The sequence below is a fragment of the Onychostruthus taczanowskii genome, unplaced genomic scaffold (genome assembly GCF_017590055.1).
Source record: "Onychostruthus taczanowskii isolate IOZ18803 unplaced genomic scaffold, ASM1759005v1 scaffold58, whole genome shotgun sequence".
NCBI lineage: Eukaryota > Metazoa > Chordata > Aves > Passeriformes > Passeridae > Onychostruthus > Onychostruthus taczanowskii.
Genome location: NW_024503457.1, coordinates 4,814,370 through 4,841,216, shown reverse-complemented (window position 1 = coordinate 4,841,216; position 26,847 = coordinate 4,814,370). Strand labels below are relative to the sequence as shown.

Below are 26,847 nucleotides of genomic sequence, written 5' to 3'. Positions count from 1 at the left end.
GTTTTAGAACTAAAACATCCAGTGGGGAAAAACTGAGGTTTTTTTGTAGCAGTGCCTCAAGTGTATGCCAACATAGGAGATTTGATTTCAGGAAATTATAGTAGTGTTTTGAAAACAGACTATTTCAAAGATACTTCGGTCTCTTGACAAGTTAACATCCTTATGGGTTAACAGTAATGAAAAACTTCAGAAAGCTTACAGCAGTTTTTCTTGGTGTTCTTTATTTTTCTATAAGAACTGTTCTTAGACTCCTGGGGAGGAGGTTGGAATCCTAAGGTCTTCTAACTTATTTACATATTACATTACTTTTTTGATTAATTGCAGGAGAGTGAAGTTGCAAGCTCAAGTGACTTAGTCTGTACCAGTAAGGAAGAAATCCCCACTCCATCAAAAGACGAGGTGACAGTACTTGTCCAGTCTGGTACCAGCAGTGAAGAATCACATTCCACCACAGAAACTGTGCAAGTATCACAGACCTTATCACGAGCTGAAGACAAACCTGTAGATTTGTCAACTAAAAAGAGTGATTCAGATGGTTCAGAGTCAACACAAGGTAAGATCGGGGGTATATGCTGAGGTTTTTTTGTAGGAAACAATGCTTTCCTGTGGATCAGTTAACCTAGCATAGTTGCTGTCTTGGGGAGAGGTAGTACCAATACTGAATTAGAAACATAGGCACTAGTCTGGTAAAAATGTGTACATACCAAATTTTGAGTTCAATTTTGCTACAACAAACCAATGCTAGTGTCTATTGTGTAATTTAAATACGATGTACTTTCATTAGTTTACTGTTAAATACCACATGAGCTCTGTGGAGTGGCATATAAGTAGTATGCTGAAACTGAGTCTTGGGCCCATTTTCCAAACATAGTAGATGATCATTACGACGAGTGTCGTTCAAATTTTAAATTTATTGGGACGAAAAAATACTGTAGACAGTTCTCCAGTTTATTCTTGTGACTGCATAAATGTATTTTCTTTTAGAAAGTAGAGAGAAATCTTTGACTTTCTCCTTTTTATTTGATAGAAAACAGAATCATCTCGTTTGGTTTTGGCAATACTGCAGGCCTGTCATTTGCAGATCTGGCATCCAAAAGTTCTGAAGACTTTGCTTTTGGCTCAAAAGGTGAGTTCAGCTAGTATCTGAGACAAACTTCAGCTGGACTTTTGCTTCATACAATATACCTCTTGCGCACAAAATTTCTGCTGATCATTAGAAACAAGTTTTTTGCAAGTTTTTGTCAGGAAGAAAAACTACATGAGTTTAAAATGTCACTCTCTTAATTGTAGATAAAAACTTCAAATGGGCAAATACAGGAGCAGCTGTGTTTGGAGATACCACCCGTAAAGCAGATGAGGATGAAGGTGGTAGTGATGATGAGGTAGTACATAGTGATGATATCCACTTTGAGCCAATTGTGTCCTTACCAGAGGTAAGATGACTTCTGGAATATAACAACATTAAGATAAGCATCTCTGCTAACACAGCAAGCTTTAAAATGTTTTACTTAACTAGCTTTGCTTTCTATGTTGTTGTGCCTCGTTCTGCATGTTGAAGCACATGTTGTTTTAAGTCCTAGTACATCATAGCCCTGGGGAGGTGTCTGGTGCCTCAGTTAAATTCTTCAAGTAATTTCTTTGACTTAACTGAGAGTTGATGAGGATGGAAATTTGTACACATAGCTTGTAAAAGCTAAACCATTTATATAGCACAGCTGAAAATCAGGAACGGGAGCTGAATAACTGCTAGTGCTTATACAACTCAGCTATGGCTCTGTATCAGTGACCTGTAGATTCAGTTCTGTGAAAGCCATGCCAACTAAGAATCTTTAAGCTAGGCAAGAGATTCCTAGAAACACTAAGCAAAAAGATGTACAATTAACATCACCTAAAAGTTAAGGAACTAACTTTTTTAGTTTGAAAATAAACGGCTTTTCAGGAAGTAGGAGAGCCTTCAACATTCAAGGTAGCCTTATAACTTACTGAGACTTCACACAGTTATTCATGTCTTGGATTTGTTTTTTAGCCTAGTAACCATTTCAGACTCTTTTGATGATATCATCATATTGTCTGACCTTTCTATAAATAATAAAATTTAAGTACAGGTTAGTAAAGTTATTGAGCAAGGCAAATAGAGTACATAGGAACTGTATGTGGTGTCCTTCAATTTGAACAGCTGGTCTGATCTATTTTGTAATGTGCCTTCAGCTTCCTTCTTGAAAATTTGGTGTGCCGTTGCTCATCTGTTTGTCACATTATGACTTCTATGATGCTTTTCTTCTCTGCTTCCCTTTTTCAGTTTCACAAATAGTATTTTGTCACACATTTCTCCAGTTCTCTCAAGTGTTCAATATCTTTGGAGGAGTGCTAAATAAAATGAAGAGTAGAGGCCAGTAAATGCATACATAAAGTGAGGTGGAGATAGAGCTGTCATGCCGAAGTTTTGTATATTTGGTGTTTATTCTGTTCAAATGCAAATATCAAATTCTTACAATGTGCTAAAGATAACTCCTGGAATTGTAACAGTACTTTGTCTTCACTTCTCAGTGTGCACATCATTCAGCAAACCGAAAACTTGGGAAACTTGCCAGAACACTTGGTTTGTCCCAAAGTCTTGGGTTTTTGTTAAAAGAAAAAAAACCTCCATAAACCATAAAGAAAATCCCACCAAAACCCAAGCAAGTAAAGCACTCCCAAAGCAAAACCAACAGACACCCACCACGACTACCTGTAGCATGGTGAAGGAGGATTGCAGTGCTGTAATTGTTCTTAAATAGTGGAATTTCTTGGGCTCTTAAAATGTTTTACCTGTTTTGGTGTGATGAATGGGGTGTTGGTGAAAAGAACACACTGAATAATTTTCCACTGTAATATGTCAGAATCTTCAGAAGTATATGCAATAACTATTTAATATCTTTGTAGGAAATCACAGGTTCTCAGTCTACTGTGCTGTTTTTTAGGTGGAGGTAAAATCTGGAGAAGAAGATGAAGAAATTCTCTTCAAGGAGAGGGCAAAACTTTACAGATGGGACAGGGATGTTACTCAGTGGAAAGAGCGTGGTGTTGGAGAGATCAAAATACTCTTCCATACACAGAAGAAATACTATCGAGTCCTAATGAGAAGAGACCAAGTTCTTAAAGTCTGTGCAAACCATGTTATCACCAAAGAAATGAACTTAGTGCCCTCTGATACATCAAACAATGCTTTCATTTGGACAGCCACAGATTATGCTGGTGAGTTTTTTCAGGTGGTCTTTGTTTTTTCTAGGTGGTCTGTAGTTTGTGTGTTGTTTTTCCCTGGAGATTATTACAAGATTAAACTAAACAGACCTTCTTGGATTTATTTTCAGATGGTGAAGTAAAAATAGAGCAATTTGCAGTCAGATTTAAAAGCCAAGAAATGGCCAATTCTTTCAAGAAGATGTTTGAAGAATGCCAGCTAAGCTTGTCAGAACTACAGAAGGGGCCCTTATCTCTGGCAGCAGGACTGTCAAAGGACACCAACCCTGTTGTGTATTTTGAAGTTTCTGCTGATGATGAACCTTTAGGACACATAACCATGGAGCTGTTTGCAAATATTGTACCTCGAACTGCTGAAAATTTCAGAGCCCTGTGCACAGGAGAGAAAGGATTTGGATTCAAGAACTCCCGCTTTCACAGAATAGTCACAGACTTTGTGTGTCAGGTAAGTGTTAAGGTGGACTCTTCACTGGGAGAATGAGATACATCTTGACTGACAATGGCACTTCAAAAACGTACTTCTACAGAGTAGCACATTCTTGTTGGCAGCATGGATCCGCTGTGCAGGATAGTCTCATCTGTCCTTTTCCAACAAGGAGATGAGAAATGGTGCAAGCAGTACATGCCACCTACCCTAAGATGCTTTTCACCTGTGTCTACCTGTGGCCTCATGCTTCAGTGTTTCTTAGTACTATCATGTCAGGGTGAAAGAAAAAAAAAATAGAGGGAGGGGGAATCCTCTTACAATGAACAGGAGGCATGTTGCTGAACAGGGACACCAAGGAAAGTAGGTGTTCCCAAAACTACCTTTCATCCTTCTCTCTCTTCAGATGAGAACTTTTGTATGCTTACCTGTTGAGAACACTTACTTTCCAGGCTTCTCTCAGACTTTAAAGTACACTTTATATTTCAAATAATGTGCATTTTACAGCTGATGTTTCAGCTATCACAGATGTTAGGTTTCAATCTAAAACAAGTCTTCTAGATCAGTTATCATGCAGTGGCCTGTTTACTAAAACACTAAGTTTTGTGCAGAGAGCATCAGCCTGAAGTGTATCTGTAACCCCTGGTAGACAGTGTTGGTTTTAAACCTCTGTGTGCATTCAGTAGCACTGGCAAGTCCTTCATAAAGGCTGAAGGCTTAGGAGATTGATAATAGCTCAGATATACCTTTCTTAAAATTCTCATCAATAGTTCATTGAGTTTTGGTTACTTGGAACAGGTAAAATGAACCAGCACCTGTACATGCTATGCTAATGATGTGCATGTCACTACATCCCCGAAGATGAGGCATGTAGATGACTTTCTACAAGCCCAGATGTATACAGCAATACAGGAGAATAATATGCAAAAGTAATAGGAAGGACATCAGCCTGTTGGAGTGAGTCCAGAGGAAAGCCAAGCCTTTTAAGAAGGATGGAGCACTGGTCCTATGAGGAAAGGCTAAGAGAATAAAATTTGTTTAGTCTAGAAAAGATGAAGCTTAGGGGTGACTTAATGATGTCATTCCAGAGCCTGAAGGGAGCCTACAAGAAGATGGAGAGAAACATTTTACAAGAGCATGTAGTCACAGGACATGGCGGGGGGAATGGCTTCTAGGTAAAAGAAAGTAGGTTTAGACTAGATGTTAGGAGAAAGTTGTTTGCTGTGAGGGTGGTGGGACACTGGAACAAGTTGCCCAGAGAAGCTGTAGATCAGTCCCTGTCAGTGTTCTGGGCCAGGCTGGATGGAGCTCTGAGCAGCCTGGTCCTAGTTCTAGGTGTCCCTGCCCATGGCAGGGGAGTTCTAGATGATCTGAAAGGTCCTTTCTAACATAAACCATTCTGTGATAGCATATGAATGGCTTGTCACCAGAATAAAATATTAGCCTGTCTCTCGATTAGCTATCTGCGTGTGTCTGAAGTATGCACTGCATGGTTCTTTTGTTAAACCTTTGTGCCTTTCTGATAAACTCATTTAGGATTTAAGCTTATTTCAGGGTATTCCACAGTCTAGAAAGGAGCAGACTTTCTTTTAAAACAGTTGACTGCACCACATGTGCCTTGACAAAGTGAACTTTTATCACATTAAATGAGTATATTTTAAGTTTGCTCTGCTTTGTCTGGACTTTTTTGAGGTACAGTGAGAAGCTCTTCAATGAGAACTAAGGCTATCCTGATCAAATTTGCACTGTCACCTTTGTGTGTATATTTAAATTATCAGGAACCAGAAGTTTGCTATCTTCCAGAAAGCTAAAAGACACACTTACCATGCTGCTCAACCACTTACATGGCAAAGCTGTATGGAATTACTGGTCGCTGTTTTGTTAACCTTTTTCAGGTGATGAATTCTGTGCCTGCAGGGACTAATTAAGAGCAGGCCTTCAATAAGATAATGCAGGTCCAGGCAGCTTCCAGGGCCAAGTGATGCAGGCAGTAGGAATGACAGGCCTAGAGGAATGTCACCATGGGGAGCAGGAAGATAAAGTGCTGTGTTCAGAATAAACAAGGGATACACCTTTTACTACTGGTTCCCTTACCATGAGCAAACCTGCTGAAGCTGGGAAGCCCTACATCTAGGCAGATATTGATACTTGTAAAAATGAGTTCTTCCAAAACAAGGTCTTTACTGTTGAAAGGAAGTATAACTTTTGGGTTTCTTTTTGGAACTTGTTAGTTAATGATGTGTCTGATTGGTTTTTTTTTTTAGGGAGGAGATATAACCAACCATGACGGAACAGGTGGACGGTCGATTTATGGAACAGCATTTGAAGATGAGAATTTCATAGTGAAACACACCGGTCCTGGATTGTTGTCAATGGCAAATAAGGGCAGGGATACAAATAATTCTCAGTTCTTCATAACACTTAAAAAAGCAGAACACTTGGACTTCAAGCATGTGGTATTTGGGTTTGTGAAAGATGGAATGGATGTTGTTAAAAAGATCGAATCCTTTGGTTCTCCTAAAGGGCTAGTAAATGGAAGAATTGTCATTACAGACTGTGGGCAAATATAGAACTATTTCTTTGAGTATACAGATGTTTTTGCAGTATAAATCAGTACTTAGATGTTATTGACTAATTATTTCAACTTCTTAAAATGGACACTTCTGATGTATAAATGTAAAATTACAGGCTATAGTTGAATTTTTTATGTGTTCCAATTGATTTTTTTGCATGGTAAATAAAGTTCAGGCACTGGCATATTTCAGGTGTATTTGTGTTATCCTGACATATTTGTAATAAGTGTCAAATTTTGAAAATTAAATCCTAGTCTTGTTAAAATAAATGTCTTGTTTTCACTTTGGTTTGTTTAAAAGATAACTTGCATAACTTGGTTCTTGCTCTCGTGAAGCTCTTTTGAATGTGCAGATAGATGCAAATTGCTGAACAGTACACTGAAGGCCTTTGAAAGTTTATAGTGTGCAGAAAGCAGGCTGAGCCAGGTGGATGTTGCTTTGTTCTGTCTGCATAGCTTTTACATGATTGATCAATGTTTTGCTAGAGGAATATGCCAACTTTTTTATTTTTTTTTACTTATGTTGTTTCTAAGAAACTTGGCTTAATGAAAAACATCTCGTTAACATTGGTATTTTACCTGACATACATTAAGTATAACGCTCTGACTCTGCTCAGTGTTTATGAGCTGTGGCCAACTTCTCTCCCTTGCTGCAGGCTCTAGCCTTGTGTATTCCAGCGTGCTTGTACCTTTGACAGCTTTGCCTCTCAAGAGTGAGAATGAATGGGTAAAGGTAGGGTGTATTTAAACTTCTAGTCTACACCTCTGCTCTGGGCAACACGCATTTAGTTTTGCTTTTTTGGGGGGTTATTTATTTTTAAGGGATGGCAGTAATATGTCTTCAGGTGTCCTCAGGGTCTATACTGCTCTCCACAACCATTCAAAGGAGCCTGGAGCGGGGGCTGGTTTTGGCCTGTTCTCCCAGGCAGCCATTGACAAGACCATAGGACACAGACGTACACTGTAGGACAGCAGGAGGAAGTTCTTCCCAGGAAGGCTGACTGGGCATTGGCACGGGTGGCCCAGGGCCATGTTAGAATCACCGTCGCTGGAGGTGTTTAAGGAGGTGGCACTGAGTGCTCCAGTTGCCAGGGTGCTCTTCGGTCGTGGGTTGGACGCGACGTTCTCAGGCCGTGCTGTGCCGGGGTGGAAAGGAGCGGTGTTTGATGATGATGATGATGATGTGTGCCCGCCCCGCCAGGCCCATGGCGGCGGCTCTCCCCGCCGTGCCCCCCCGGGCCGGCGCTGCCCGCGGCCCCGAGTGCGCCTGCGCGGCTGGTGGCGGTTGGTTCGAGCGCGGCGGTCCCGCCATGGCGGGCCCGGGGCTCGGCCGCGGCCGCTCTGCCCCGGGGCTGCAGCGGCGCTGCCCGCAGGGGCCGGCGGGGGTGAGACGGGGCCGGGGCGGGCGGCCTGCGGGGAGGAGGAGGCGGCACAGAAAACCATTTCCTCCTCACCGCGTCCCTGAAGTGTTTGGAGAGATGGAGGGTGGGGGGCTGTCCGCTGCCTCGGCGTTCTTTGTGAGCGCCGTGCTGCTGCGTACCCGGCAGTGCGAGAAAAAAGCGGGGTTTGAACGGACCTCAGGAGGTTCCGTGCTCCTGCTGGCCCTGGCCCGCGCTCCCACTGCCTCACAGTTCAGCTGCTGACGAGTCCTCTTTGTCTGAGCAGAAAGTTTCCCTGAAATTGCAATTCCAGATTCTACGCGGTACCAAGACACAGTTTAGCATGCAGTTTTTGCCTAAGACCTGGTCCCTGCCAGTTGAGTGAGAAAATATGTGAATCCTCTTAGGACAATGTTAAGCTTGTAAGAAATACTTATAATAGGATAACTAATAGAAAGTCTTTGGTGTGTTTTTGTTTTTTTTTTTTTTTTTTTTTTTTTTTGCCACAGTAATTGACAGCCTTACTTAGAATGCATTAGGTGTGTTTGTGATTTTTTTTTTTTTTTTTGCCTGTGAAGCTTAGTGATTAGCTCTGTTGTCAGAGAGCAGGAAATTGTTCTATATCTAGTCAATCAGGAATCAAACCCGTGGTTCATTAGAGACTGCTGCAATGACCAGACTGTTAATTATGATGGGTGTCAGTCCCTTGCCAAGGTATGGTAATGTTACTTTACACCAGAGAAGGTTGAGTTCTTTGCACTCAGATTAGTGGAGGAACCGTATTGTGGTTCCTCTCTTTTTATTACTTGTGCTGACAAGTCAATACTGATCTGCCTAAAAATTCAGCAGAAAGACCCTTCCCCCATGCTGGTGTTTCAAAAGCCTTTGATATTTAGTAGAAGGAGTACTTGCTGGCCAGACACCTTTATTCTGCCTGAATTCTGTTTGTCTCTCAGTGAAACAGATTTTTGCAGTTGTTTTCATGCATCTGTATTCTGGGTCAAATGCTTCCAGTGTGTCTGGGGGATAAAAGGCCTTAAGTGCTCAGGTTCATGCTGCAGTGGAAGTTGTATGGTGGAAAAATACCACTAACAACCCAAGACTGGGAGAGATTGAAATTGAGTTAGGTACATATTTGGATTGGGATACTGAGTTAATCCTGGGAATCATCAATGAATACAAAACCCAGCCTTTTTTCTCTCAGGAAGAGTGGCTTGCCATTTTAGGATCAGGAGTCATCTCAAATGTGATGTGAAGATTTTGAGCTAAAATCAGGCTGTATGTGCCCTTAGTTCCTGCAGAAGGATTTGCAACTTGAATAGCATTTGATGGTGTTCTAGATTCTCTGGGGAATTTTTCTTGGGGAATATTCTGCTTTGAATTACAGAACTGTACTTTAAAGAAAAGTAATTTTAAAAACTTATTTTTAAAAAAAACTTACTGACACTTAAATGCTTGCAAGGAAGAAATGTTACATGTGTTTGTGTGCTTTGTTATTTCATTAAAAAGTGGTCATTCAAGGACAAGAAAATACAGCAGTTGAACACTTGATCTAGAACATAGCAGAGAGATGCAGTGAAATAAGTAAGATCATGAGAGCTGCCTTGAGTCTGATATTTTGTAATGTGCATTTAATTGATTTTGGTTGTAGCCTAAAGTTTCTGTCATTCAGTTTTTTAGTATGTACTTATAAATTAGTAAGAAAAAGTAGAGCAGGAAACTTTGGCATAAAAAGCCTAGCTATGAAGGTAGATGGCACTGTTTCCATGATTGCCTATCTACTTTCATTTCATTATTTTAAGTTACTGTCATAGTGCTTTATAGTGCTTTATAGTTTCTCAAATATTCCAACATAGAACACTGCAAGTTTTTTTTTATTAGACTATAGAGAATATATTTGTGTCTTTATGTTAATATGAGGACCATTTACATTTATGTATTTAAAACCCCTCCCTTTTCAAAGCCAGTAGTTTATAGTAAGAATTCTGTCACAAAGTGTGACAGTTTAACTGTTAAACCAGTGAGTTGTGACATACTTTTTCCATGAAAACTCTGACTAGAGTACAATGGTTTTCTGCTTTCTTGTAGGATTGCCCCTCGGGAGCATTGCATACCAAATGTAAAAGCAGAAGCTCCTTTGTTTGCAAAGGTAATGCAATGCAGTGGTGCTTTGATATCTTTTACAGGGAAAATGTATACTAAAGCTGCATTGTTCCTAAATTTATTTAGTTTTGTATTTTCTCATTTTAAACTGAGGTAATCTTGATCAGGGGGTTGTGATACCTGGGAGCCAGCCTGGGAATGTTAACAAGTAAAAAGTGCAAAGGATGTTTTGGAGCAATGGTTCACAGCCTGTTTGTCTTTAAGTCCTGCTTGAATTAGTTGGTAGCAGTTTACTTCATAATGCATGTATTTAGCTTTAATTTAAAGACACATAAATGCTTAATATCTAGAATGCATTTGGTCTCTTTCAGAAACTGGTGCATGGAGACAGCTGGCTATTTGTCAGACTTCAGTTACAGAAAAATTTCTACAGGCAGACAAGCTCTAGCATTTAAGAAAGACAAATCATATATGAAAGCTAAATAATTCTTACTATGTCTTAAGCTGTTATAATTAAGTTCGTAATTTGTCAGACTGCATCAGTGGTGCTTTTGGTTCTTATACCTACATAGACTACATAGCAAGTGCTTCTAATAAGTCCTTATTGATTTCTTAATGTCAGCTTCTCAAATGTGAAGTAAAATTGTTGCAATTTTATATATTTCAGGTGGCACTGACACCTCATTGAAAAATATAATGATTTCTTTATCAAATTGTTCTTTAGAGTCAGAATTTACTGAAACTGGAAGACAGAAGAGCATCAGATATAGTGATTTCCAGAAAAGTTTGGAAAACTGGGATTGGTAGGAGGTGTTTTTATTTCTCCTTTATTTTTTTTCTCATAAAACCATAAATAAAACAGATGTATTTGGACTGTGCAAAAGTTGTTTTAAGTTTCTTGTTTTCTTTTTAAGTAAAGGACTGTTTGTAGCTATTTTATATGATCATGAGGATGCTTATTTTGGTGAGGAATATTGTTTTACTTTCTAATCTAATCTGTGTATGTTGGAATTGCTAAGGGGATACAGGAATGACATAAACTTAACTAGGTGATAAAAAAATAACTAGGAGGAAAGTGAATTGCCCAGACTGATAAAAAGATTTATGTTTATTTAGCAATAATTCAATTCCAAATGCCAAGAAATCTCTTTTAAGGGCTATTTTACACCAAACAGGAAAATACAATTTAAAAAGGGGGGTTGTATTTTTAGTTCTCCAGGAATTTGGTGGTTTGTGGTGAGAGAAGAGTGTTGGTTTTACCTGTTACTTACATGTGCTTACAGCATGAAAAGCTTAGTTATTGTAACAACTTTTAAGTCAGCAACATGTAATTTCTGTGGTTGAGATTTGTGAGTTATAATGCCTTTCATCCAAATGATTTAACTCTGCTATTTGTTATCAGTAAAATATCAAAGTCTTACATTAAGCAATGTTTGCTTTTTTATGCAGATTTGTTTCAGTCTCTGTTATGTATCATGTTAGAAAGGAATTGAGTAATTTAAAGTTAGTCCTCTTTTGTACTTTTAGTTTTGATGATGAGCAAGATTATTTTTGTGGTTCAAGTGGTCTGGAAGTAGAAGAAAACAGTGTTATTTGCTCTGAAACTGATGCACTTCAGAATACAGCTATATACACGGGAACAGGTAATAAAGACTTAATTTTTTACATTCTTACAACTCTCTGTGAAGTATAACATGTAACTTAAAAAACTTCCTAGTAAATTTATTTCTGTTCAATTCAGAAATACACTAGTCACCTAAAATGTATTTTAATGTCGGGATTTTATCTTTCACATGAGTACTTTCTTTAGAATTATTTTAGGGGGTTTCTTAAGTCTTGTCCTGTTTACTTAGATGTCACCCTAAGGTCTAATCAGCAGCAAATCACTTGCCTGAAGCCCTTACAAAAATGGTAGGAGATTTTGGTGACATGAGTCAATCTGTGCATAGATTCCATGCAGATATCACTGGGGTTTCTACATTGCAGTGGAGGGTTTAGTTTTACTTCTAAAACTGTTGATTCTTGATCAGTTTGAATAAATCATGGAACAAGAACTTTAAACAAATTTCTGTAATTCTTTAGATTACTTTCACATTTTGATATATCTCGCTCTGTACTTGTAATTGTGAATTCTAAGAACACATTTTTGCTGGTTTAGTACAAAAATCATATCAATATGTAGCTAGGTCTGATTTTTTTAATGTAAAATGCATTTTTTCCATGTCCACAGGCCTCACTTTGCCGTTTCATTTGGCTGCAAATACTCCAGAAAATACAGACCAAATTAACAACCTTGGTTTGTTAAAGAAAATTGTGCATGGAACTGGTGCTCAGGCATGCAATAGGCAAGGTTTAATACCACCTCACATCAGTCAAATTTATGATGAATTATTTGTCATACATCAGAAGCTCCAGGTAGGAACTGGAATCACCTTGAAATTTTTGTTGAATAATGCTATGAATATTCTCACTTTTGAAAAATAAATATGAAATTACTTTTATAGTAAAATTTATATATTAAAACTATTATTTTTTTTACTATTACTTTATATTAATCACAGTTACTTATATACTAAATCTGTATCTTCATCAGCCTCTTTCCTTAGATTAATTCAGTGATTCAGAAATGATGCTTTGATTTGAATTTTGGGTACCTCCTGTATGGTTTTACTCTGTAATAATTCCTAAGCTTCTGCTGCATTCCCTGCCATGACAGACATATGAGATAAAAATAATTTTATATCTCTTCTTTTCTTCACTGCTTTTTCAGGGATGCCTCTCACTAGTTGAAGAAACAATATCATTAATCTAGTGTTCAACATAGACAGTCGCATCAGACTCTGTTCTGTCTTACAGTTAATACCACGATCCAAATATTTGGGAAGCAAAAGCCAAAGTTTAACTTTCTGGAGCAAAGTTGAATTTTGCATTTTGGGAGGCTGAGCCATTCCAGTGCACGTGGAGGTCTTTTGGGTTAATGTGGGAGGAAACTGAACAGGGGTGGCTGTCAGGATACTTTGTATAAGTAAGCTCTTGTGTAACTGTAATTTCACAAAGAGCTAAATGTATCTCTGGGACAAAATTTTAAATTCAACATAATTTGGGAAAACTTCACATGGGTTTCTAAAGTAGTTTAACATTTTTATTCTTGATACAGAGAGAAAGTTCAGCACAGCAGGAGTATGCTCTGCAACTGCAGAAACGAGAGCGTTGTCTAACAGAACAAGAAGCAATGTTTTTTCAACACAAAGCAGCTTTGGCTAAAATAAGAGGTGTTGAGGAAGAAGTTCACACAAAAATTGCAGCTATAAAAGAGGTGAAATAGTATTTTTAATGATAGATATTGCTCTATATGCCCTTTAACTAATTTGTAGTTATCTTAGCCATCACATGTTTGCTGGAAATCCTGCTTATTTATTTGAAACCCTTGAAATCCCCAAAGGAAAGATTTAAATAAAAAGTACTGAACAATATTGCTAGAGTTTTTGCATGACTTCTGTTTCAGAATGGTGCATTTACTTGTCTGATGTGTAGTTCATTTTACAGTTACAAGTTAGAAAACTGAGGTAATTTTTTTGTAAAATAATGAAAGCTATGTGACTAATATTAGAGAAAAAAATGTGATCTATCTGTAATTCTGTAAGTTAAATTAGTATCTTTGCATTAGCTGTAGTTGCAGTGGATTTCCTTGGAAATGCTTTAAGACACATTGAGATCTTCTGACATAACACCTGTTGCAGAGAGTACTAGCAAACAAAGACTCAAAAAGTTTGGAGGAAGACCACCCTAACTTGGGGGGTGTGGAAAGAAAGAGTAGTGAAGAAGAGTGAATTCTTGGAAGGGGAGAAATGAATGTTAGAATATTTTCTATTTTATTTTATTCTAAAATAAAACCTTGTTATTTTATCAAATCTGAGGTACTTAAATCTCAGGTCCAGAGAAGATTAAATACAAAACAAATTTCAGGGGTAAGAGATGAACAGCAGTGGATCTGCAGGTTGTACTTAATAATTCATATGCTTGTGTTGCAAACCAGAGCTCTGGTCTCTACAAGGTGTAGGATTAGTTTCTCACTCTATGTGATTCAGAGCAAGCAAAGCCAGAAACATGAGTTGAAACCCCAAAACACAGTCACAACCTTTTGTAAATATTTGGAAGAGTGAGCTGTAAGTAAAAGCTTTGTCACTGACTTTAGTTCACAAATGCATCCCACATCTGAATGGTTTGAGAAATATACACGTATGTAGTTGGGCTGGGTAGAATAGGCAGAAATAGGAGCTATAGGCTGTCCATGTTGCTCTCAATTTCTGTATTGATCCTTCTTGATAGGCAGTACAGAGCTTGTTTTCCTCACTGCTGACTGAACATGCAAATTTGGACATGAAGAACTTCATATGAGAAAGTTTGTCCAGCTCTTTTAACACTTAACTGGAACTTATTGTTTCTCAAATAGTCTCTTATAAAACATGTTATTAAATTTGATATTTCTACAGCAACATGAGGCAGAAGTTAAGCAGCTGACAGAAGCCTTGAGAGAAATAACTACAGAAAATAGGAGGCTGAAGTCGTCATTTGACAGCTTGAGGGACGTGAATGACTCTTTAAGAAAGCAGGTAAACTTTATTATTTCCTGTCATAAATAATTCTACAAGTTACAGTCAACAGTAGCTTGAGTTTGCAAAATTGCTGATCTTTTGTTTGTCTAAGACAAGAATTGTATGAATGACTGAAAATATTTTTCTCATCCATTTCTAGTACTTGAAATTTAGCCTTTCTGACCTTTTACAGTATAAAAAAAAAAGTAGGATTTATTCCACTGACTCACTAGCAACAGCTAATTGTTAGGAAGGGAAAGTGCATTGAGAATGGATGGAGAGAAAATATTTTATGACATAATGGAATCCACCCTGTGCAGATTTGTTGTGACAAATTACTATGCTGATTCTATTAAATAAAAAGTAGAATGTTTATTTCTAACTTCATGTTTGATCAGTATTTTCAGTTGTTTTTGCAAATTTTAATGAAGGTAGTATTTTCTCAATTTGTAAACTAGAATGGTGTGTTTCATAGTAATGCATAGAGTAGGAATTTGTCTCACTTGACTGTTAAGTCTGATCTAAAATGGTGATACATAAGTTATCTAAATTATTTGAGCATTGTTTATTTATTGACCTAATTAATGACCTAATTAATGTTCTGATAATCTGAATACAATAAAAATCTACACCAGAGCCTTTCCCTTAAAAGGTCAGACCTAACTCCTAGGATGCTGATAGTTCTGATGCAACCCATCTGTCTTGTTATTTCCTCTCACTGTAAAATCTTTGCATTTCTGTACAAACTGAGGGCTTCTGTGATGATCATGCTGTTTATTGTTTTATGGGTAAAGCATGGGGTTTTGTTTATTTAAATGGAGGTTGCAGTTTTCCTGATCTTTTCCCACCAAACAAACTGGTTTTTTAGCATGGTCAGTAACCACCTTCCCCATTAACAAGACTACAATAACACTCTTGAATTTGTGCATTTTTGTCACTTCTTCCTGAAAAGTAATCAAATGTGAAGTGCCTGTATATCTAGAGTGTCATTGTAGTGCTTATTCTCCTCCTGCACTCTGAAAGGTTGGGCTGCCGGTCAGCCAAGAGATACTGCTGCTGTCTTACTTATCCTGGAACAGGTTTCCCACAGAGATGATAAGAGTCTAACACCTTAGAACTATTCAAAAGCTGTCTGGACATAGCAGCCACTTCTTCCTGGCCCAGCTTGAGGTCTTCCAGAGGTTCTCTCAAATCTCAACCAGTCTATGATTCTGTAATTTGTTGAGGGAAGTGGATGATGATTTTGTTTCCATTACTTTTCATGATAATAAGAAAATACTTAAATAATTTAGCTACTCAACAACATCATGTTACTTCAGTGTGATAATTAAGTCAAGATGTGAGTTTTGAATTTACAGACAGTTTAATATTTTCTGCTTCTTTCAGTTAAGTGATGTAACTGAGTTGAACAAGAAGTTGGAAGGTCAAGCACGAAAAGCAAAAGCTCGTTTAGAAAATCTGCAAGTAAGGTTTGTTCTTACATAAAACTGCTTTTATAGGCAACCAGTGAAATATAATTCATTGTTATATTTTGTTTAGAGGAAGCATGAATTTTCAAAGGTACGGAAATCTAATGATTTTTGTCAAGTGGTGAAAGAAGGCAAACCTGTGAAACAGGAAAAAGTGATGGCAACATCAAGAACTGCTATGGTAAGAATTAAGCAGAAGTCTTAAATCTTTTCATTTGGAAGACATTAGGCAGTGTAACATTCTCTGTGCATCTGCTAGAAATTGCAGAATGTAGCTTCTAATTTTATTTTATAAGTTACACTAAGATGAGAAACAGATTATATTGGGGGAAAACCCACACTTAACAAAGAATTAAGTTTGCTGCTAAAAATATGTCTTGGATTTCATATTGCTTATGTCTATGTATATGGGTATATTTTTATTTATATGGCAAGTTTTCCTCCTTATATGATGTTATCTTTCATCTGCCAGTTAGAATTATAACTTGCATCCACTGTCACCGGTTTCTTTGCTGCATCAGAACAAATCTTAGACTCATTCTGGTTACTGCTACAGTACAGCACTATCCTTATGAATAACACCAGGTAAAAAGTAGTCTTTCAGAAGTATTCAATAAAGAACCTTAATCTTCTAAACCAAAAGTGGTATACTGCTATTATTTTTTTGACATGTAATCTTTAGTGAAGAACAGAGATTAAATGCAGCGTTCATTCACGGTTCCAAAACAATCACGTTTTTTCCTTAAAAAACCTTCTTACATCACTTAATGAAATTATTTCTGTCTCCATGTATTTCCATTTATGGTATTACTCTGCCAACATCTCCCAGCTGGTTATGCTTTTTTCCCAGCTAGAGGTAAACTGTGAAATGAGAAAGATATTCACACCACCCTATCTAATTGATCTACAGTGAATGCCTTAAAACTGTGCTGTCTATATGTAGCCATAAATTCTCTTTGTGTAGGTTTTAGCATACTTCGGTTGCACATGAAATATAAATAGTATCAGTAGTTACAGTTCTGAGTGAAGAGGAAAACAGTTATCTGAAGGTAGATAGAAGAAAAGTTTTGAGGTCTTTAGGGAATTGTTCATGCAGCCTGTCTTCAGGATCTCTGGATTTCTTTTGTAGAGTATGCAGTGTAGTAGAGCCAAGATCAGAGTTTCATTAAGTCTTTGTTCTTTTTTTAAACAATACTCGTTACCCAGTTAAATTTATCAACAATGGATTGCATGAAATGAAACAAAGTAGGTCTAGTATATTGAAATAAGAATTTCCCCATGTGAAGAATTTTAAAGACTTGTTTTCTCCTGTATTTCATTCTTCCAGAATTACAAAGTGTAGTGATTCTGTATCAATTTTTTTCCAAGCTGTTTTACTACCATTTGATCAAGTACAAAATAAATTATGAGCATGTTTTTCACACCCAGAAATCATCACAGTAGGTGTTTTGCACTGGGGAGTAAGGTGTGAGAGAAAGAGAAAGAAACACTGCAGGGTTCCTTCTGGGTCCTTGTAAGAAAGGCTGACAACAAATGGCTTCATTAAATGGCTATTAAAGACAGAGTAAGAGGAGGAATATAGAGAGTGAGTAAATCTTGTGTCCCTTTAGATGCTGGGAATGTTGTTTGTGCAGCATCAAATGGAGCCCTGGTAGACTTTTCCCAAGGCATGCTGAGCAGTGCCTGTCCATTGAAAGAAGCCCCTCCTTTTTGGCCACTCAATATATATGTAATTTTCTTGCAAGAAAACAACTCTGTTCATGAAGGACATTCATGGGAGAAGAACTTGTTGCCTTTTTAGAAAAGACCAAGGCCAGGCAGGATCAGCAGTACCAAGAGGGAGCTGCCTGAGTTTATCCTGCAGCCAAGCACAGGATAAACTGTGCAGTTGGTTATTTGTGCAGCACAGCACAGACTGCACCTGCTCAGGTTAACTGTGCTGTGGATCTCTGACTCCCTGATGTACAGGGGTCTCCCAGTCAGGACTGCCACCTGCCAACCTTTGATGTGCATACAGTTTACCTTTCCCAGAGATACTGTAAGTTACATTCATACTATACAGGCTAGGTACATACTAGGTACAAGGCCCAGCAGAGCACACATGGCCTGTTCAAGATCGCTGTGTGCTTGAATACATTTTACACAAGCTCACACTGCAGTAACTCACCTCTCAGATTTTATCAGGCATAAAATTCTCATCCTTTCTATTGTGCATAATATTTCATAGCTAATGTGCTGTCATGGATCTCAGTCTGTTACTGTTTTAGCTTAGAAATAGCATTAAATTGAAAGCTGAAATATCTGATGATGTGAATATGTTACAGCTACCATTGAATTCACAAGTCTATGAGCTCTTAACTTATCTTATGGATTGGATCTCTGACCAACATCTTAGCAAAATAAAAACACAAGAAGAGAGAGAGGACAGTCATAAACCTAGGGTTACCCAGAATTTAAAGAACTCCTGTACTCAGGAAAAGTGTATGAAGGTAAACGGGCTTGGGTGGTTTGCTTGTGTTAATATGTTTTCAGATTTCGCTATACTTTAAATGATTCTGAGAGTATAACAAGTCATCATGTAATTAAAACAAAATAATTGTTAGTAAGTCAATATTCATTCCAGCAGTGAGATATAATACATAATTTGTCATTTGTAAAGCATACAGATAATTTTTAATAGAAAGTGTCCTGTCTCAGCCTAAGAGCTTCAGCATTTTATTTCAAGTGACTTCTGTGAGGTGATAGTTTCTCTTGTGTATTATGTGTGATACATTGTTTGAAGGAGATCAACAAGTCAAATTTAAAATATTTCTATGCTTATTTAGATCTTAAAATTTCAATTTATCACCAACAAAAAGGTGATGCTATGCTGTATTTCAACACCTCTGTTGTTTTCTCTTGTGATACCAAGATTTAGAAATTGGTGATATGTTCAGAAAATTCACTTTGTTGTATTTATTCATTATATAAAAGATCTGTAGGCACTGTGGTTGGATTTACATGAGATTCAGCTCACATGTATCTCCACTCCCACATGTAAACCTATGTAAAATTTAGCACCTGTGTATGCATATAGTTCTGTTAGCTGTACTTGACCTGCCTGGAGAACATTTGCATATGTAATCTGATAAACTCCGAGAGAAAGTCAGGAGGTTGGTTTGTTTGTTTTTCACTTTCACTTAGCATAAAAATAGTTCATATACTGCATGTAATTCTATTTTTGTATATTTTTGCAGCTTTTGCCTATAGCTACTGAGCAGCTCCAGTGGATGCCGTATGTGAATCCTAAACTGCACATGCCTGTGATTAAATTTATTTACTGGTCTATAAGGCAGTTAGACACTGATATACAGGTAAAAAAAAAAAAGTAGGCCTCATGCAGTATGTTTTTAAAAACAAAATCACAGAAGATATTAATGGATTGCATATTAAATTTGTATATTAAATACATATGAAAAATTGATGTTTTCAGGTAGCATATAGAAAAGAAACTGCTGTCTTTGTAAAACATAAATTCATAGTGTTGACTGCAGAAAGTGGCAAATGAAAAATAAATTCTTTTTCATGTTAAATTTAAATTTTGCACTGTGTATCTAAATGTAGTTTCCCTGTGTATGTGATCTCTTTTGTGATGTCTAAGCATATTTGAAACTACATTTTTACGTATGTATTAACAAAACTTGCACTAGAGACGGCAGTTATTTTATTGTGTATTTTATGAACGAGATTTGTTGAAAGTCATGGAAATGAGTGGCAAAGAAGCTAAGAAATTTTGATTTTTGTCCTCGGTTTGATGTCTAACCACAAGACATTCCTTGCTCTTTTTGACTAGACTGCCATAAGAAAATACTTAGCAATATAATAAAGAAAAAGACAGTTGTCATACTGTACAGACCCAGCATAGTGCTGTCAATGTTCATTTGCTAAATCAAATGCTAGAAACTTTGTAAATATCCTGAGTTTAAATTCTATACAATAGTAAGATATTGGGTTTAGTACTAATAAGTAACTATATTTTAAACAAGCATATTGTGAAGTTTGATTCTGAGGAAATATTTCTATAGAGTTTATGATGAAAATCTAGTAGATGTTACCTCTACCTCTACAAGTGTTCTTCAGCTTCATATTTAGACCTTGATTCTGTAAATGCTTTTAAAGGATATAACTTCAGGCAAGCTTACAAAATTGAGTTGACTGAAGCAGCTTTTTCTGGAACCAGAGGCAGTATCCAAGACCCTCACTAATTAGTCTCTTGCTGAAGTGTGTGTTGATAAGGCACCATGTTAATATTGTTCAACAGCTTTTGAAACAAAGGAGTATCTCCTATACTGATTATATTCCTATACATGGTCAAAGCGTTTGCAATTTAATATTTAATTGCATGGAGAACATATGTGTGTCAAGTTTAAATGTTTGCACTAACTACATGCACTGTTTGAAGCAGCACACAACAATAAGATCAACCATGAGGAGACTTGGCGAAGATATCTTCAAAGGCATAGTGAGTAAGGGAAACCCACACAGTTCTTCTGAACAGTCTACAGAAAGTAAATCAAAGTCAGCAGCTTTCTTTAAGAGTTTCTGTATGCCTCTGAGGTTTCTGTCAACTTTGATTGTGCTTAAAACAGTGAAACAAGGTAAGTCAAGTTTTTTTTTACATTAATTTATCTATTTCAGTCATGTGCCTGGACAAAAAGCATTTTAATGATACTGTGGAGTCTGTTATGCTTTATTAGTGAAAAGGGATTTTACTTGGGTATTGTGAAGCAAAATATACAAGTATAAATCTTACTATTATTCATTTTATTTTAGAATTTGTGTTTTTGTTAATATGATGACTTGACAAGTCAGCATTTCTGAAGAGGGGGGAGAAGATAAAGGTTTTAAAGTAGACACTGAGATTATACAAATCAGATTGTGTCTGGACAGTGTGAGTAAAGATGTGGAAAATACAACTCAAAGAATAAGATAACTCTTCTCTCAGCTGATTTGTTAACTGCTACCTTCAGTTATAATTATATTTCTTTAGGAGAAACAAGATATTGCAGACCTTTTTTTGTGCAATTCAGGCAGAAAAGTAATTCTGTACCATTAAGAGCAGGTGTAATATGTGAATGCTGTTGATCTGCAGCAACTTAGCAGTACTGTGTGTCTGCATAACTGGGGTTTTCTACAAGAATAAATTTTACAAAGATAGCAGAAGAACAAACATCTCTATAACCCTTTTCAAACTCTTTGTGGTACTAACCACTTATTTTCCCCTTATTTTCCATTTTAAAAGCATTGATCATTTTGATAGCAAGTAATTTTTTAGTGGGGTTACAACTGAGCAATCTAACCTAATCTCAGAGATGGTTCTGCTTTCAACGGGAAGGTTGGACTAGATGCCAACCTGAATTTTTCCATGTTTCTATTTTTGCTACCATTTTTTCTCCGAATGGTTTGTATTCTAAAATGTCTTTACACATAGCACATTTCTTTTCTCAATAACATGAGGAAAATGATACTGGTTAGAGAGATGTTAATTTTCAAGGTACTCCTGAAATACCATGCAAAAATGTCAAAATCAGGTGCCTGCTTTGGCATCTGGTTTTTTTAGTCTCTTCCATGAAATATGTTAAATTTTGGGGTATTTTTTAGACAGCAGAGATTCACGTCACAAAATTGCTACTATCTGTGGGACCCCAATTGACACAAAACAGGAATGCCAAATATTTTAAATACATAAATACTGAATACAGTTTTTATTCACAGAATTTGGTGTTTAAGCAGATTAGTATGTTTTTATGCTTAATGACCTGTGCAATATTTATATTGTGAGTATTTATAGTAAACATGGGAATAAAACATGGTGGAAGACCGTGCAGATATCATTCATGAATTAACACAGTGTTCCAGCTGTTGGAGGGAACTATTTCAGTCAACTTATTTTGGTAAAGCATGATAATTAGTCTCAAATTGAGACTCACATTCTAGGAATGTTTGATAAAAACAATGCAAGAAGAAATGAAATAAAAAACTAGTCATTGCAGACACTGATTTACCCTAAGCAGATGAACACTTGTGATTAGAATGAATCAGTTTAGCTTTTCTTGGTTGCTTTGTGCTGCTGGCAGCACAGAAAATATGATCTGTTGTTAAACATATGTCAGATATCACCGTGTATGAATTTTGATCACTCTGACCACATGGCACTAATGATCTGGTGATAAAATAGCAGATTTGGTTTGAACATGTGTCCTCATTCCTTCAAAATGTCAGTATCCAGCAGATGGCACCCTAGTTAAACTTATGCAGTAGGATAAATTGTTTCCTTCTGCTCCAGATTATCAAGGCAATTCCAAGATACTGAGGAAGATTTGACAGCAAGAAGTTAAGAAAATAGATTGGTACACTTAATCTACATACTTTGTATAATTTCTCAGAATGGATGAGACTATAAAATGTTTGTACTGAAATATACAGCTTTTTATAGAAGGAATGAGACTAGTTGCTCTCATGAAAATAATTGCTCTCACTCAGATCAATCAGCCACTGACTCCCTTAATAGAGGTTTCCCAGATGTTGAAATCAGCATTATCTCAAACTATGCGAGTTTGTATTTTCTTTCCTCTTTAACAAAATATTTGCAGGACTTTACATTTGTAAGTATATTTTTCTTAAACATATGAATTGTAGATAATATTTTTCTCTACTCACAATGGATTGTTAAGGAATAAAAATAGGCAGAGAGTGTCTTCAAATAAAAAATAAATTTAATATTTGCATCTGTTTAACTTTTAAGTCTCTATCTGCCATGGTAGCTGTCAGGTAGTTGTTCACGTGGCTTAATGAAACAATGACTGTAGAAGTTTTATTGCCTGTATTCTGATATTTTCAGTGGATTACCTGGCTCAGGCATTTGAGTCCCTTCGTGTAGACTTGAAGACAGATGAAGGGAAGGCCTTATTTGTGGAATACCAATCTGTGCCTGTCATATTAAGTCACCTAAAAGTATCCAGTACAAGTCTGCTTTCCAGGGCTCTTGATGGATTACTTCATATGACCATGGAATCTGGTAAATATGGGTAATTAAAAAAAAAATCATTATGAAAAGAGGTGAGGAAAGCATAAGCACAATGGAAAAGCAATATAAAAATACAATGTGAAAGCTGTATAAATAGTCTAATGTACTATTTGCAATTCTTTGTATTGTGTACATTCAGTAAAGACATTAAATGTATTTCTGAATTGTCTGTCTTTTTCTGAGTCATCTTGTGTTTTCTTCTCCCTCTCAGACACTGTTCTGTATTTCATCCTGGTTACTTTCTTATTTCTTGCTGTGAAATTTTGTAGCTATTTTTTGTTTGGCTGTTCAGTTTATTTCACCCTATTACCTTGCTGATATTTTTCTTTGTGCCAGAGAACCCAAATCATGACAATCTGCCAGAAGATGGAGATAAAAAATAGGTTCTATTTTAATTCTTTTCCTAGTTTGAATGACTGGCTCATCCCCAATAATTTTTCAATTTCTAGGGTTTGGAAATGGTATTTCTAGATGAGATGGTTATGTTTTGCTGAATTTTACTGTGCTTTGGCCCTAGAAAAGCATTAGTAATCTTATTTGCCACAGCATTTTTCCAGGTGATAGAGGTAAGGATCAATTGATAACCACCTGAATGAGCATGAAGGTAGTGACACATTCCAATGCCATGTTGAATAAACCTTGTGAGTTGCTTTTTTGTTGGTTTTTTTAAAGATAAAATCACTTACTGCCTTTCAGAATAGAAATGTGTATTGTTTTGGAAGTATTTTGTTATTATGCATTGTACTAGTGAAATAGAAAGAATGTTTGACTTGGGATTCTATAGCATTGAGTAAAAAGCAATTTTGTAGCAACCTAAGTTCAAAAATATTTAACTGAGTTTCTACTGTTCCTTTCAGTCTTTTTCTGACCAGGTAATGAATGCAGGCTTTACACTATTCTTCCTAACAGTCATAAGTATGATTGGGAAAGAATTAATTGAATGCACAAAGGTAACAATCTAAGCAAGATGGACAGTGTTTGGTATTTCTTTGGGTAATGACTGTGACAGTACATATTCTGTTACCTAGCAGTAGTCATTCTGTTACACTAGTTGCCTGCAGTTTGAAGAATAATGAAGATGTATTGTGAGACTCAAATTTTGCTTCTTGCTTCTCAGAGAAGTTGTATCTGTGTAAAATCAGGGAAGGAAGAGTTCTGTTTAATTAAATTGACATTTGATTGAAAATTATGTCTTGGCAACTGGATATAAAGATTATGTTATGTGGAGTCTCTTTGGTAGAATAAATTGCCAATACACAAATTAGGCATGGTCTGCTCTTTTCCAATACATAGTGTTTTGCAAGAAATTTTTAACAATGAGAAATAGTATTGCTGATGGGAAATTGTGTTTTCGTTCCTTTGTAAGTTTCCAATTAAAAAGTCATTAAAAGACAAACTTTGGAAGGGGCCAGTGACTATTCAGAAGAGAGCTCTCTGTGTTAGAGTAAAACAGGAATTCATGCACAGTTTTAAAGCTGTGTTCATGAGCAGCCCTAAATATGAAGACATAGGTAGTGGCCGTATACTAAAATATGGAGTCATATTACCCAAAAAGACAGCATCCAGTCAACAGGAGGCAAAGTCTAGACTTCTATTTTTTAATGTAATGTATACCATCCTAGGCATTCTCTCAATTTGTTGCAGTAATTTTCTGGCTCTATAGGAATGTTACAGTACTCTTGCTCAAAAATAATACCTTTAGAGATGAAGCTATTAGAAATTAAATTGGAAAAAAGGCCAGTGGAAATTTTTCTAGCATATAATTTTCTATAACTTTATTTTTTAAGTGGTGTTTTTTTATGAGATGTTTTTACAGATTTGAATCTCAGTTGTCCAGGCTGAAAAATGTGAATCAGATATGAAATAACTACTGTGTTGCAGTTACTCCCTGTAACTGCATGTACCCTTTTTTTTTTATAATGAGCAATGAATGCTAATGTTTCTGTGCAGTCCAGGCTTAGCTGAGGTCCTTAGGTAGGTCCTCTCCCCTGTAAGAAATTATTTTTCTCATGTTCCAGAAAGGAAGCCTAGGTTTCCCTCATATATTGAGGATAATTACTTAAGCTGCATATGAAGAATCACAGAATCATAGAATGTGCTGAATTGGAAGGGACCCATCAGGATCATCAAGTCCGGTGCCTGGCCTTGTGCAGGACACCCAAAGAGTCACAGCCTGTGCTCCAGAATGTTGTGCAAATGCTTCTTGAATTCAGACAGGCTTCGTGCTGTGACCACTTTCCTGAGGAGCCTCTTCCAGTGTTGAACCACCCTTTCCATGGATATCCAGCCTAAACCTCCCCTGACTCAGCTTCATGCCATTTCCTCGATTTCTGGTCACTGGTCATGAGAGTGAAGAGATCAGTGTCTGCCCCTCCTCTTCCTTCTATGAAGATATTGATGGCTGCAATGAGGTCTCCCCTCAGTCTCCTCCAGGCTGAGCAGACCAAGTGACCTCAGCAGCTCCTCATAAGGCTTCCTCTCACCATCCTTGTTGCCTTGCTTTGGACACTCTCTCATACCTTAATCTCTTCTCTGTTTTGTGGCACCCCAAACTGCCCCCTGCACTGGAGGTGAGGCTGCCCCAGCTCAGAGCGGAGCAGGACAATCCCCTCCCTTGCCCAGCTGGCCATGCTGTGCCTGATGCCCCCCAGGACAGGATTGGCCCTCCTGGCTGCCAGGGCACTGCTGGTTCATGTTCAGTTTTCTGCTGACCAGAACCCCCAGGTCCCTTTCCTCAGTGCTGCTCTCCAGCCTCTCATTCCCCAGTCTGTCTGTACATCCAGGGTTGCCCCATTTTAAGCGCAGAATCTGGCACTTTGCAGTGTTAAACTTCTTATGGTTGGTGATTGCCCAGCTCTCTAACTTGTTAAGGTCTCTCTGAAGGTCTAAGACAGATATTTCTTAGACTAGTGTAAGACAGATATTTCTCTTGATGGAAGCTAGAATGAGAGTCTACAGTACTGCTTAAGCAGATTTGGGATTGGTGTGCATGTTCTTATATTTTGGATCAGTATCATTGATTTGGCTTCATAGTGTGTCTAGTACAGTGGGTTCAGAATTCAGGTTTCCCTTGCAAGTTCACACAACACTGATGGTGCTTCACTTACTGAAAATATGATGTCAAATGCAGCAGCTGAGGCATTAGTATCATCTTTTTTTCTCTCTCTGTCCAAGAACTTAATGGCAAATTAAAATTAATAGTCTCACTGCTGTGGATGTTACTGGCAGACAGCCTTTCATGCAGTCCATCTCTCTTCATGAGTTTAGCATTAACAAGCTGTGAGAGTCCTGAGACCAACATTTCAATGGGAAATGACAGAGGACTGAAAGGTGACACTTTTTTTCTGTTTCTACATCTCCTCTGTACAAGGGTAGATAACATCAGTGTACCGCTCCAGATAGGCCACTTGTGGAATTCTGTGAAGAAATGTTTAAGAATTTTGGTACCCCTAGGAAGCTAATTTCTATATGTTTCTTGAAATTTAGTTGCATCAAGTTTAGCTGCACTGTTATTTTCCTGGCATCAGTGAGTTTCCATGCCATTGTATAATTCTAAAAAAAATAATTCCACTATTTTGTCCCAATATAGTGGGATGGCCTGGCTGAACACCAGGTGCCCACCAAACCATTCTGACTCTCCCCTCAGCAGAACAGGAAAAAGAAAATAAGATTGAAGAAATTAATTTTGGGTCAAGCTAAAGGCAGTTTATTAAAGCAAAAGCATAGTCCACAAATGGAACCAAAGAAAGCCAGAGGATCCCATCGGTAGGTAGTGTCTGGCCACTTCCTGGGAAGTGGAGCTTCAGCATGCATAGAGTTTGCTCTGGAAGATGTGTTGTAAATAAGGAATTCCCCCCTTTCCCTCTCATGCTGCCTTCCTCCTCCTCTCTTCTCTTGGCTTGTGTTGCTGAGCTAATAGCAACTGATATGGGAGTCACTTTGGCTCAGCTGTTCTGCCTGTGTCCCCTACCAGGACCTTGCCCAACCCCAGCCTTCTGG

At 37.4% G+C, this 26,847-nt stretch overlaps 2 protein-coding genes across 4 annotated transcripts in view; both read left to right on the top strand.

The window, feature by feature from the left end:
* Positions 1 to 6,506, top strand: part of LOC121343225 (E3 SUMO-protein ligase RanBP2-like) — a 33,591-nt gene extending 27,085 nt beyond the window's left edge. For all 3 annotated transcript variants that reach the window (XM_041418207.1, XM_041418206.1, XM_041418205.1), the window contains 6 exons: positions 325 to 553; positions 1,028 to 1,126; positions 1,291 to 1,433; positions 2,961 to 3,234; positions 3,351 to 3,685; positions 5,929 to 6,506. In XM_041418207.1, coding sequence (XP_041274141.1) covers positions 325 to 553; positions 1,028 to 1,126; positions 1,291 to 1,433; positions 2,961 to 3,234; positions 3,351 to 3,685; positions 5,929 to 6,234 — 1,386 coding nt within the window. In that variant the 3' untranslated portion in view covers positions 6,235 to 6,506. The remainder of the gene's footprint in view (positions 1 to 324; positions 554 to 1,027; positions 1,127 to 1,290; positions 1,434 to 2,960; positions 3,235 to 3,350; positions 3,686 to 5,928) is intronic.
* A 1,040-nt stretch (positions 6,507 to 7,546) lies between these two features.
* CCDC138 (coiled-coil domain containing 138) overlaps positions 7,547 to 26,847 on the top strand; it is a 30,610-nt gene continuing 11,309 nt past the window's right edge. Inside the window, exons 1-12 of the mRNA XM_041418029.1 lie at positions 7,547 to 7,820; positions 10,386 to 10,521; positions 11,246 to 11,361; positions 11,949 to 12,133; positions 12,876 to 13,034; positions 14,212 to 14,331; positions 15,700 to 15,777; positions 15,853 to 15,963; positions 18,107 to 18,271; positions 19,019 to 19,135; positions 20,227 to 20,419; positions 22,663 to 22,839. Coding sequence (XP_041273963.1) covers positions 7,547 to 7,820; positions 10,386 to 10,521; positions 11,246 to 11,361; positions 11,949 to 12,133; positions 12,876 to 13,034; positions 14,212 to 14,331; positions 15,700 to 15,777; positions 15,853 to 15,963; positions 18,107 to 18,271; positions 19,019 to 19,135; positions 20,227 to 20,419; positions 22,663 to 22,839 — 1,831 coding nt within the window. The remainder of the gene's footprint in view (positions 7,821 to 10,385; positions 10,522 to 11,245; positions 11,362 to 11,948; positions 12,134 to 12,875; positions 13,035 to 14,211; positions 14,332 to 15,699; positions 15,778 to 15,852; positions 15,964 to 18,106; positions 18,272 to 19,018; positions 19,136 to 20,226; positions 20,420 to 22,662; positions 22,840 to 26,847) is intronic.